This window comes from Arachis hypogaea, chromosome 17, assembly GCF_003086295.3.
Source record: "Arachis hypogaea cultivar Tifrunner chromosome 17, arahy.Tifrunner.gnm2.J5K5, whole genome shotgun sequence".
NCBI classification, from domain to species: domain Eukaryota; kingdom Viridiplantae; phylum Streptophyta; class Magnoliopsida; order Fabales; family Fabaceae; genus Arachis; species Arachis hypogaea.
The window spans coordinates 24,021,921-24,035,704 of NC_092052.1; the positions used below are offsets into that span (position 1 = coordinate 24,021,921).

The window sequence follows — 13,784 nt, forward strand, 5'->3', positions numbered from 1 at the left end:
TTCCGAATCAATAGAGTTCTCGGCAAGGGAGCATACCAACTAGAGACACTATTAGGGAATCTAGTACCAGGAAACTGGAATGTATCCTCCTTGAGGAAATACCAATCATGATGTATATCAAAGCGGATGAAGGTACTCATTTTCCCATTTGAGGTTTTATCCCATAAAAGCAGGGTTTTACTCAAAGGGTTTTAATGAGGCCGGACGCCATATCCTATTATGCAAATAACATAACTATTTCAATCGATTTTTTTGCATAAAAAAAACAACAAACACAATACTACGATAACACTATTATCAATTCAAAATATATAACCAGAATCTAAATTGAGCGTCATACTCGGAACAAGTTATAACAAACAAAACCGAGCTTTAGACTCGACAAAAGTCAAAACAAACAAATGCCAGAAAACTCGACAACATCCAAAATACATCAAAAAGTCAAATTTACAAACCAATACAAAACAACTAATACTTTTCATTCTATCTTATCCCCAATGCTTGAACCATCACTCTACTTGTCAGCCTCATCATCAATCAACTCCCCATTTCACGATGATTTTGGTAGCATCCAGCTTGCCAACGTCAACCTTAGGAAACAAGACTCGAACTTGGGCAGCAGCTCGGTCAAAACCCTGGGCAAATGCCTCATACACCTCATTCTCAAGCTCCTTTACCCGAGCTACAAGCTGACCATTCTCAGACTTCAAGGTTTTAGACTCCTCGGCGGCTGATGCCGGCAATCGCTTTTCCCCAGCTAGCTCGGTCTCTAGAAGATGAAAGCTCGATGATCATCTTCTCTTTCTTCTGTACAGCAGAAGACAACTCAGCAACACTAACAGACTCTTTTGCCTCCAATTCAACAGCAAGCTCCTGAACCCGCCCAATAGCAACAATCTGAGCACCAATCACCTACGACAAAACCCAACCATCAGAAACAACTTAAAAGAGTTAAGATAAACAAATGTGAAAAATAAGGATACCTAAAGGAAACGGCTAATTCCAGCTCAGCCAATCTCGTTAATCATTTTCGAATCCTCAGGGAAGCGACAAAATTCATCAGCCAGCGTCGCAAAGGGAAAGAACCTTGACCACAGAGACCTCATGTTGTCATCATCACGATACAAGTGAAGCCTTTTCTGAGACTCATAAGCGGATTCAACAATTGGTAGAATAGGCGAGTCCCCCTCCTTACTTTCAACATCCTTCTCACGATTCCTCACCCTTTTTCTTTTTGGACGAGGGTTAGCCTCGGGCTGCACAACAACAGTTCCACCCTCCTTGTTCACACTAGTCGTCGACCCCTTCTTCTCACTTTTCTTCCTTTGGCTAAAGAAGGACTTCAGCCCAGCAGTAGTAATGGTCGGAGCTTTCTCGGCTACAAAAGAATTACAAGAAAATAAGTATCAGCAAACACTATATCACCGCACCAAGAATCATTTCAAAATAAGTTACCTAAATAATCCAACACGGCCTCCTTATCCGAATCCCACTTTAACAACTTCGTAACAGATAACAGTCCTGTTGACTCTAACATCTCTAACAAAAGCTCCAAAACGATATTATCATCCATTACCCTATCATCAACATCAAGAACCTGGACAGGCTCAAGTGACCAAGAAATAGGAAACCTCTCCTCCAAAAACTCATTCAAGTAAACGGAAAACTCATCATCAACACTCCTCACTTTCACAAACATATTCTTAAAATCCTTATACGAAGACTTATGCAGAGAAAAGATAGAGCGACGAGGATGGCTGCTAAAGTTTACCCATAAACCACGTCTAACACCCTTGGTCTAGAACAAGGAGAAGAAAACCCTAAGAGACGGAGGATATTCCAAGATATCCATCAAATTCTCAAATGCACGAACAAAACCCCATGAATTGGGATGTAATTGAGACGGGGCGCAGTTCAGCCAAAACAAAACCCCACATTCAAAATCAGTAAAAGGGAGCCGAACACCAAGATCAGTCAACAAACAAGAGTAAAGGTAAAAATATGACCACCCATCAACCTTTTCGCATACACGATCGTTACCTCCACAAGGCAAAATCTCTATATTTATACCATGACCTTCCCTTACCTACACATTGGACCCCAACACCTTCACAGACTCAACATCACTAAACTGGAAGACGCAACATTTTACCTGCTCACTAACCCAGTTACAGGGATCACTCTCTATAACAACAACCTTGACTTTTTCCATGACTTTGAAAACAACAAGAAAGAAAAACAAAACAGAAGAAAAGAAAAGGGACTAGAATCCTTCAAAACCTACCTTTACCACTCATTCTCCTCTGAAGACAGAAAACACAAAGTATAGGATCAAACCAACAAAATAAATTTGGGAACTCACTTAAGACAGAAGTAGGTAATAAAACCAAAGGAAAGTGAAACGGTTCTTCACCTTTTAATAACCGTTCCAATCCCAACCATTCATTCCTTAAAACAACATCCAAGGGTTAGGACGCCACCGAAAATTGAGCCACGTTTCACATCAATCATTTCAACCAGCGCGGGAAATGAAGTGGTAATTAAATGCGTAAATCTTTCTTTCCCAAGAAAATCAAGGCAAGCTCGGGAGAAAGGAACATCCGCAAGGAAATATCTACAGCCGAGGTACACGGAAGAACTAAAAGCTCGCCTTTGTTTTCTTACAAACAACATGGCAAGTTTGGGGGCTATGATACGTAATGTATACTTCGGCAACCATAACAAACGAATATCTCAGCACAAAACAGAATTAAATAATAACAACCCACAGAATCCGGACGAGCTATATAAAGCTCGGAACCACAACTAACGAGTCAAACGCTATCCTTATGGATAACTTCGGCAAAGACGGAGAATTCCGAAACTAACTCCAACCAAACAATCTCAAACGCCTATATAAACAGATAGATAACCTCGGAGTAGGACAGGTCACATAACTCACTCTGATTTATTATTATCACTTTTCTTACTTCATATTCTTACTTGAGCGTCAGAGTGCTTTTTGCAGGTGCTCCCGTCGCGGTGTTCCGAGCCTAGCCATCGTATAACTCTTCCATCTGAGCTCGGTCGACAGCAGAGGAAGTCGTCGTACCTCGGACTCATACGCATGGAACACATACAAAATCAAATAAAAAAATATTATTTGTACGTTAAAATCTATTACTATGTATTTATATATAAATACTATTTATTTTTTTAAAATTAGAAGTGAGACTCAAACTCGAACCTTTAGATAAAGATTATGAGACTATACCATTTGAATTATAGTTCGTTGGCAATACATGTATAATTTAACTAATTTTTAATGTGTACTTTGTATGCCAATATGTATTCTATTTTAGTAGTTAATTTTTAGTAACTGATTTTGATATATACAGTTAATCAAACAATATATACTTCCAACTCTCAAAAAAATAAACAAAACAAAATACTTCTTATCAATATAAAGAAAAAATAGAAAAGTCTTACAAAAAAATTTTCTAACCAAAAACGAGACCAAATCAATTAGTATTTAAAATATAAAAGTAGATAAATATAGCTCTAAAATTTTATAAGCTACATTATAAAATGATACATCTCAAAATTCAAAATTATGCTCAATTTATAGAACTAATAAAAAAGATGTTGTTGGAACCGCTTAAAATTCACGAAATCATCTATAAGAGGGAAAAAGAAAAACCAAATCACTACACTTGAAACTAAACTTCCAAAAAAAAATCCAAAATAATACTTATTCCCAAGCTTATAGCTAAAGAATAATTACATCTCAAATTTATTTAAAATAACTAAAATAGCCAAGTACCTAGCTAACTTTATTGTTACAGATTTTAGAATGAGAAGCTACCTGCAGTATCCTAGCCTCCCAACAAACATATTGGAAGTATACCACTACAAAAACAATAGCAATCATGCAAGTATCAACCAAACAAAAAGAGCCTGCAAACGTGATAATATAAAGGGTGAATCAGTAAATCTCAGTGAAAGCAGATAAACAAAGTGGACAAAAAGGAGAAACATGTGACATGAAACGATTTTTGAAAAAAATAAAAATAAAAAGTAAGATAGTTTGATTATTATATATAATCAGTAATAGTAAACATTAGTAGTGATCACAAAGTGTCAACTCTATGCTTTCTTAGAAAATATAAGAGAATTAATTTGTATAGCTTAGTCGTATATTAAGAACACCAATTTCTTATTAAGTCTAATACTTTTCCAAAATCATTTTTCTTCAAATAGATGGCGATTTTGTTCACTAAATACGAGTACCATGTATAAAAACTTTAAACCACTTTCTGGGTGTAAGTAAAATATATAGTCAGGATTCTCATGGCTTTGACGAGGGATAATCATCTATTCTCTTAGCTTTGACAAGCTGTAATCATCTAAAATGAATTTCACTCACTATAATATAGATAAATGCATCCTTCTAAAGTAATATTTGCTTTTTAAAAAAGATGAAACATGTTTACACTTTCGACTCAGTTACATGCATTTTCAAATCTTTTTCCCTGTGAAATCCAAAGAAAACAAAGCAAACTATTACAATAACTTGCAGCAGTCAGCGTTTATGTGACTTATTTTTTGATAAAGCTAAGTTAGTGATCTCAGCCGAGAGGTACTAGTTAGCCAAGCTGATCTGGGAGCTAAGAGTTTGTTGTAAGCACTGAAAATAGAAAGCTTGCCGTTAGAGTTGGTTGTAAAATCCGTTATTATGATAGGTTGATTAGATAGTATATATAGGAAGCTTAGTGCATTGTACATATTGTGATTTGTCAAATTCAGAAAATGAGAAATCAGTTTTATTTCTCAACCATTTTATCTCTACGTTCTCTTTCTTCACACTGAAACTTCTTCTATCTTCATCCTCTAGAACTCAGTTTCTTAAACATGATGCACAAATAATATATATTTTTTAAGTCCTTAACAATAGAAATTATAAGTGTAAACTGTAAAATAAATTCAAGACTAATCACTGATATTTGACAAAATCAATTCTCTTAAAAAAGAAAAAAATTGTATATCACGAGCTTGGATAGCCTTACCTTCTCTTTTGGCAACTTATTCATGGTCAGAAAAATGCAAAAAACGAGCCGTCCAACGTGCCCCTGAGGCGGCTTTCAACTTCCGACGTTGAATACTCGATGTACTCATCAGCATGATCAAGAAGAATATCGCGAAACTTGTTGATGAAATTTCCATATGCTGGGACTAAGACCAAGCGCACCGATTCTATTATATCTTCCCGTAGCTTCTGATCATCGAGTGACGAATGACGCTGTTCAACCAACGTTTTTGGAAATTGCTCGTTGAACGACCGGAGCTTCTCTTTCATTGACTCTGCCGTCACATTATCGCTGTCCAACTTCAAGAAGCCCAACACGTTATCCCATGAGATTCTTTGATAGTCCTTGATGTACTGATCGATTTTGGCACTTTGTTCTTCTAGCCAAGTACCCCCCAAAATGGTGTTCAATTGAGTACCACAGACTTTCTTTACTATGTAATTAACATTATCGATTAAGTAAATACTGCCCACGGAAGCATTCTTAAATTTTTTTGTGAAGGCTTCCAAATTGGTCTCTAGCAGCTCGATCATCCAAGCAATGTGAGTAGAAAGCGAAGACACTCCTTCCATGACATCAACCATGGGGTAATCATGGAGGATTAATTCAAGGGTGTCTCTTTCCCTGAAGGCATCACTGAGGCGGAACATTACTCGGATAGTAGTGCTATGAATTTTGTCCCTAATATAGTACCCACTTCCATCTGCGTGAGCCAATTCCTCCAACTCCGTGAAAAAGTAATCCTTAATTACTCTACACAGTCTTTCTTTAACGCGCGCTGCTTCAATCCAGAGTGAAGAGCCGAAGTGAGAATTAGAAAACAGTGACTCAAAGGCTGGAATACTTAGGTTTAGTGTTCTGAACACTTGGAAAATGGAGTGCGAATAGCTCATCTGTTCAAAATTCCTCCTATTTGCAATATGATCCGTGAAATTCAGTAAATCTTGTGCCAATTCCGAGCAAACCTGCATGAAACACTTATCCGAGATTTCAGAGTGGGAGCCAAAGATTCGCTGGCAGAGTCTCCGTTCATAAGGAAATAGCATCCTCAATGCTATGGTGGAAAGTTTAATCCACCTCTGGATCCTGTGCCTTTCGCTTCCATCGTGGATGTCATTCCATGTTTGTTGCACATTCAACTGTAACTCCACCTGGCATATCTCCAAGAACCGTTTCCGACTTCTGCTGTATTCATCCACCACCAAATTCTTAATGTGCTCTTCAAACTGGGGCGAATTCTTCATCAAGCGATTCAGCTCATCAAGTACCTGTGGCGAAATCCTATCCACTAGGAAGTTGGGGTCATTCACCAATACCTCTGGAACCTCTTCACTTCTATCCGTGATGTAATCCTTCAAGGGGCGCTGTAACTCCCTTGCAACTTCCCTATCCATCCCATTAAGCGGGCGTAGAGCATGCCTGAACACGTCTAAGAGATCATCACGCCGAACTGGTGGTTGAGGCGCCAAAAGAGGAACAGTATCGGTATCGGTATTATTGGATTGTTGTGGACTCATTAGAGCGCCGGTATCATCAACATGAGAAGTTTCAGCATCGGGTGAAGCTGGTAGAGGCGTTCGAATGGGGAGGCGACCGCGTTCTCCTGATAGTTCATCTAGAAATGAAGAAAGAATGATGAGTGGATAACTGAAGCATGCTCCAGGGAAAACCAACCACCATTTTATCTCCATGAGTCGGATAAGTAGAACTCCAAGAAAAAAGTATACGATTTCTCCCAAAAAACCGAGTCGAGTCTGTATTGCTAGACTTAAAAACAGCACAGCAAATGCAGCATAGGATACCAGGCCATATACATCCGGTTCCTCCTCTTTTTCTTTATCAAGAAAGAAGGTGAGGATATATGTGACTATAATGGCGAAAAATACCAAATGTGCTTTAACCCAAGGATTGCTCCCCTCTAGCATTTTTTTTGCAATTAAAACTGCAATACAGATGAGGGCAATGCAAGCAACGGAGATGATGGAGAATTTAAGCAACAGATTCCATTCTTTAAGATGATGGTTGAAGAAGCTGACAGCAAAACAGATGAGTCCAACCGAAGCTGACAGGACACTACTCACTAACCACCATTCATGTGACCTATGCAGCATCCAATCTTTTAATTGGTCTGGCAAGGAAGAAGCAGTAGGCATGTTTTCGCGAAGCTAATAAGGCTTAGTTCATACACACACAGTAAGCAGGAAAGGGTAATTGTCTAGCCGAAAAGCTCTTCGCCTCTTCTTCCCTATTTTAAGTGACAAGGTTTCACTGCAAGTTGTAATCTTATTATTATTGTTGTTGAGAAAAAGATAAGCCAGCTTCTCCATCATTCACAGTTTCACCCCAAGTTTCGAAGAAGAAGCGCCCATTATGATTATCATTATTTTTTTTTTTTCATTTGGAAGAACCTGCTTCTTTTTTCACCTAGTATTAGCCGTACTTCTGCGACCCAAGAGAGAAATGTTATTTTATTTCTGTGCGTACCAACTACCACCTCCTTAGTATTTTAATGGCACTTTCGGCGTTCTAAATGAATGCATCCACATTCTTTTTGTTCGATTTCAACATAGTTTGGAAAGCAAAAAAGTAGTCGGAAAAGAAAGTCGTTGCCCATCAATTGTGTATGAAACAATGAAAGGGTTATCCCTCTGTTTCTTACCTTACCGCGTTTTGTTTGAAACAAATAAAAGGAGCAAATATAAAGAACTGCTGCATGTAGCATATGTCCAAAACGCAAAAGACCAAAAGTTTTCTCCCAAAAGACCAAAAGGAGCTAATATCTATTACTATATATTTATATATAAATACTATTAATTTTTTCTAAAATTAGAAATGAGACTTGATCAAACCTTTAGATAAGGATTAAAATACTATACTATTTAAATTATGGAGACCACTCACATAAAGACGCCTAAAACATCTTTTCTTAAAGATGTTTCTATGTTGTGTTTTAATTTATTTTTGTATAATTTATTTGGTGTTCCTCATCACATATTATTAAATTCCTCAAAAGATTTTCTTTCCAGAAACAATAAAAAACATTTAATTTAAACTAAAACAAAAAAAATAATAAATTAATTATTAGATTTTTTTTAAAAGATTATTTACATAAAAAAATATATCACATTCATCAATATATATATATATATATATATATATATATATATATAACAAGCTCTTAAAATTTTTATAAATAAAAAAATAATTAATTTATATTCGTACAATATATAAAATAATTACTATATTATTATTATATTATATATTAAGATTCACTAATTTAAATTTTTTTATTTTTAATATAAGCATTAGAAATAAATAAAATTTTTATAACTAAATGTAGTGTAATAAAATATATATAATATTAATTAGATCTTAAAAATTCTAAAAAAATAGTTTCTTTCGTTTTAGTAAAATAACTATTTATTAAAGTAGACAAATTAATTATTTTTTTCTCATATACAGTTTTTTTTAGGGTTGCACATGGATCGGATAATATCCGCATATCCGCGGTAATTATTCGCATCCGATCCAAATTTTGCGGATATTATCCGATCCGCAGAGCCATCGGATCGGATCGAATCGGATCCGCACTATGGTCGGATCGGATTGCGGATTTGGCAGTGATATCCGCGGATCCGATCCGCAAATCCGCATATCCGCACATCACATATAAATAGCATAGTTTAAGAAAATAAACCCTAATGTGATATGAATTTTAGTGTGTTATTTCTGAATTTTATGATATTTTGTTTTTAATTTTTTATGTTGTACTTCAACTTAGAATAATTAAACTTAAATCTTGTGTTATTATTTTATTTTTGTTATTCAAAAGAACTATTATTGATAATATTTTAGGAGTAAATAGGCTTAAACAGATAAAAAATGAATTTTTTGGATTTTTTTTGTAAAAATAGTCAAATAGAATCTTAAAATAGTTTTTTTTTTTAAATTATGCAGATATACCTGATATCCGATCCGATCCGATCCGCATACTTGCGGATCGGATCGGATCGGATCCGGCCTAAAAAAATGCGGATATCGTATCCGATCCGATCCGATGAGTGCAGTGCGGATCGGATAGAATTTTAGGCTATATCCGATCCGATCCGATCCGTGTGCAACCCTAGTACTTTTTTTAAGACATAAAAGTAATTAATTAGGACATTGGTTAAGATAATTAAAGTCACTATTTCATTACATTTTTAATTTAAAGAAAAATCCTAGTTAATTTTGGTATAGAAATTTCAAATTTGAAAACATTGATAAAAATTATGTTGAATTTTGATTTTTTTGATTCTCATTTAAATTAATCACTACATAAGTTAAAGTTCTGTTTTGAAATTATATTCGAGCTTTAATCTGATTTTAAAAGTTTCAATTTACTTAGTTTGATTTTTTAACTTAGGTATCTGTGACTCATATTAGGGTTTTAAGTGTTTAGTTGAAAAAAAATAAGGTAAAAAAAATTTCAATTGTCACATCAAACAGTCGCTAGAATGTATAATGTAACAGTCGTTAGTCCATCTCAGCATGTTGTTAACGATTTTGTGAGACAGTGACAAAAATAAGATTAGGAACCAATGTGAGTCATAACTATTAAGTTGGGAGACTAAATTGAGTAAATTGAAGTTTTTGAAATTAGATTGAAACATAGTTGTTAGAATCGAACCAGTAATCGAACCGGTCAAGCTACTGGTTCACTGGTTTATTGGTTCAACCGATAAATCACTGGTTGAACCGATAAAACCGGTCTCACGTAAATATAAAATATAAAATAGTTAAAAACTTAAAATTAAAATTTGAAATACATATCTTCACTAATATTTTATGAAGAATCAAGTCTCAATTTCTAAAAATAACTAATATAAAAAAATCATAAAATTTTAATACTACAATAGTATCTTATTTTGACACAATAAAAAAATAATTAATTCACAAAGCCTATCATCTAACTATAATATCAGTAGATTTTAACACTAACATCAAAACAAATAACCTTAATCACAATACTAGCAATAAAATAGATCAAGTAAATTAATAAATTTTTAGTAAAATTTATATTTATATTAATAATGGTGTATAATTAAAATATAATTAATTTTAAAAATAGAAAAAATAAAAATTAAATTAAATTAGATATTTATGTATACTATATAATTAGTATTTGTCAAATATAATACTTAGAAGTGAAATGGCTAAATGGCAAGTAGAGGTTGCTTTTACTCGAAGGTTCTTGGTTCGAGACTTTGTGGTGAGTGGTAACATTTTAAAAAATTTTTCAAGCAGACCAGTTCGGTTAGACCGGTTTGCACCGGTTTGTATCGGTTTACACCGATTTTATTTCTTAAATAGTCCAAAGAGTAAATCGAACCGAACTAGGGTTCGGTTCTAGTCTGATTCACTAGTTTTTCGGTCGAACCAGTCGATCCAGTTCGGTTTTTACAACTATGGATTCAAATACGAATATAATTTCAGAGACCAATAAGTATTATCTCTTTGTTGATAATTAAGTTGTTTTAATAGTAATTAAGATCTAATAATGGTTTATAATAAAAGAAGCATTCTTTTGCAACAATGAACCTATAGTAATAGTTAGGGGTGTTCATAGATTAGATCATATCCATATAAATCCACAATATTTATCCATATCTGATCTGTAATTTGAGGATATGATCTGATCTGTAAGATGATCGGATTGGATCGAATCGGATCCACACTCTAATCAAATAGAAGTAAATATGTTTACAAAAGTAAACAAAAAAATTATTGACTTTTTTTATAAAAATAAAATTTTTTAATATTTTTTATTTTATGGATATATTTGATATCTGATCCAAACATAAAAAGTGTGAATATCGAATTTGATCTAATGAGTTTAGTGCGGATTGGATCGAAATTTCAGCCATATCCCATCTATAAACACCCCTAACAATAATAACTAAAAAATTATAATGATATATTTTTAACTAAGAGGAAGTGCCAAAAAAAAAAGTACTAAATACAAGAACATTTAATCAAATATTAAAAAAATTCTACTTTAAAACAGTTGGACTTTTTTTGCTCATATATATATATATATATATATATATATATATATATATATATATATATATATATATATATATAATGTAATAATAATAATAATAATATGATAATTGTTTTATATATCACACAAATATAAACATTTTTTTCTATGATCTTAAGAAAGATTTTGTAAGTCCCTAACCTTGTTATCGATTTTTGTAGTGTTAGCCCTCATATTATCAATTTGATTCATATGTAATTCGGATGATAAATTATTTGGTGACATGCTTCCTTTTTTACTGTGATATACTTGTTTATTATTATTATTATTATTATTATTATTATGTACATTAAAAAATAACAGGCCAAATTATTGCCATAACATAATAGAAGTATGGAAGTTTATCATTCTTCTCTAATGGAGGAAACAAAATTCTTTTCAATAGTTTATTTAACGTTTAGTAGAATAAAAATAAATTTTATTAGAATAAATTTTAGTACGAGTTTAATATTTTTATTCATTATAAAATATTTATAGAATTACTCGTAGATAAATTTTGGAAAAAAGAAAAAAAACATGATTTTTAATTTTATTTTTAAATAAACTTTATTTTTAATTTTAAAATAAATTTTATTTTTATTTTTTAATAATATTAATTTTTTACCGTATATAATTATTCAATTATTTTTTAATCAAATATAAATAAATTACTCTTAATAAGACTTTTTTGTGTTATTCAATTATCTTTTTTAAAAAATAATTAATTATTAAAATAATTAAAATTTGCACAACAAAAATAATAAAAAAAATTATGAACGAAAAAATTAACTATCCTAATAATTTTTTGTATTTTTATTCATATTTTAATTATAAACATAAATATAATTTAATTATATTATTTATGAAATGTGACTATAGATGTAGATAAAATTTAGTTATATTACTTATATATAATTTCATTGTATTGTATTGCTTATAAAACTAGATTATAATTATGACAATAGAATTGTTCTTGTATTTTTATATGTGTGACTAATTGGTGGTGTTAAAACATTACTCTTAATTATAAATAAGGTTTATAATTTAAAAAATCAAAGACTCAATTAAAAAGATACGAAAAAAATGATGTTAAAATATTCTAACTCTTTAAAATAAAAGTATTCAAAATTCAATTAAAAATTATTTAAAATTTAAACTCAATAAAAATTTATATTCAATGTGTTTTGTATTAAATATATTTAATAACCTATTATATCATATTGGTTGAAATTAGTTTTTATAATGTTAATTTTTTAATAACACTTTATTAAAAAAAAGTCATCTTTTCAGAATTTTTAAAAACTAATTAATATTATATATATTTTGTTACGTTATATCTTGTTATAAAAAATTTATTTATTTCTAATGCTTATATTAAAAATAAAAATAAAATTTAAATTAGTAAATTTTAATCTATAATATTATTATATTATAGTAATTGTTTTATATATTATACGAATAAAAATTAATTATTTTTTTATTTATAAAAATTTTAAGAGCTTGTTTTATATATATATATATATATATATATATATACACCACTTGTAAAGGTTCAGCTTGTATTAATGGTTGACCCATTTGTTGTAAAGTTACCATATGTTGTCTATGAAGATAATGCAATCTACGAACATGATAAATCCTTTTATTTTTAATGTTTTCTTTTAGGCTTTTTACGGATCTTACTACTTTAATATTTTTTAACAATCTTCTAATCTTGATTATTTTTTTATTTAACTTTTCTATTTCTTGACTATTTTTTTATTTAACTTTTCTATTTCTTGGCTTAATTCAGAAGATTCAACTGTTACTTCTATGTATGTTCTTGCTAAGGCTAATCTTCTCATTTTTATATTTCTTCTAAGAAACTTTAAAGATTTAAGCCTTTATGCAGTAATGACATTATATATAAAGAAAATAGAATATAATAATAAAGAGATTTAAAGGATGAATAAGGCTTACAGAAATGGACTTGTACTATTATTGTTTGCAAGGTTGATAATAAACCACTATTTCATGGTTTATCTTGTGCTCAATTGAGTGGTTTTTATCAACTATTTACCTACTTATTCATACTATTTGCATGGTTTTACATTTGCCTTCCTAATTATGTGCTTTGATTGAAAACATGCTTCTTTGGCCTTAAGTTCCCTATGTTTAATCCTCTCTTATTACCATTAGATGCCTTGATATGTGTGTTAAGTGATTTCAGAGATTACAGGGCAGGAATGGCTTAGAGGATGGAAAGGAAGCATGCAAAAGTGGAAGGAATACAAGAAGTTGGAGAAATTGCTAAGCTGTCCAGCCTGACCTCTTCGCACTCAAACGGCTATAACTTTAGCTACAGAGGTCCAAACGATGCTGTTCTAGTTGTGTTGGAAAGCTAACGTCTGGGGCTTCGATTTGATATATAATATGACATAGTTGCTCTGACGCTAGGTGACGCGGTCGCGTGATCCACGCGGATGCGTCGCAGTGACAAAAATCAGCGTGTTTGAATTCGCAACCAGCGAATTCTGGGCTGTTTCTAACCCAGTTTGCGGCCCAAAAAACACAAATTAGAGACTATAAAGTGGGGGAATACATTCATTCATAATCAAGCTTTCACATTCACAATTTTAGGAATACATGTAGTTTTTAGAGAGAGAGGTTCTCTC

General features: G+C 32.1%; 1 protein-coding gene across 2 annotated transcripts; it reads right to left on the reverse strand.

Moving 5' to 3' along the window:
• Positions 1–3,613: 3,613 nt before the first annotated feature.
• On the reverse strand, positions 3,614–7,648 carry LOC112767324 (exocyst complex component EXO70B1). 2 transcript variants are annotated; one of them, XM_072222609.1, is made up of 2 exons: positions 5,046–7,648; positions 3,614–4,666 (listed from the first exon to the last, which is right to left on the reverse strand). In XM_072222609.1, the coding sequence occupies exon 1, from the start codon at positions 7,217–7,219 to the stop codon at positions 5,072–5,074; it is 2,148 nt and encodes a 715-aa protein (XP_072078710.1). In that variant the 5' UTR covers positions 7,220–7,648; the 3' UTR covers positions 3,614–4,666; positions 5,046–5,071. The 2 variants fall into 2 exon arrangements, with proteins under 2 accessions (XP_072078710.1, XP_025668975.1); XM_025813190.3 differs by having other exon boundaries at positions 3,614–3,936; positions 5,046–7,460.
• Between the last annotated feature and the right edge of the window lie 6,136 nt (positions 7,649–13,784).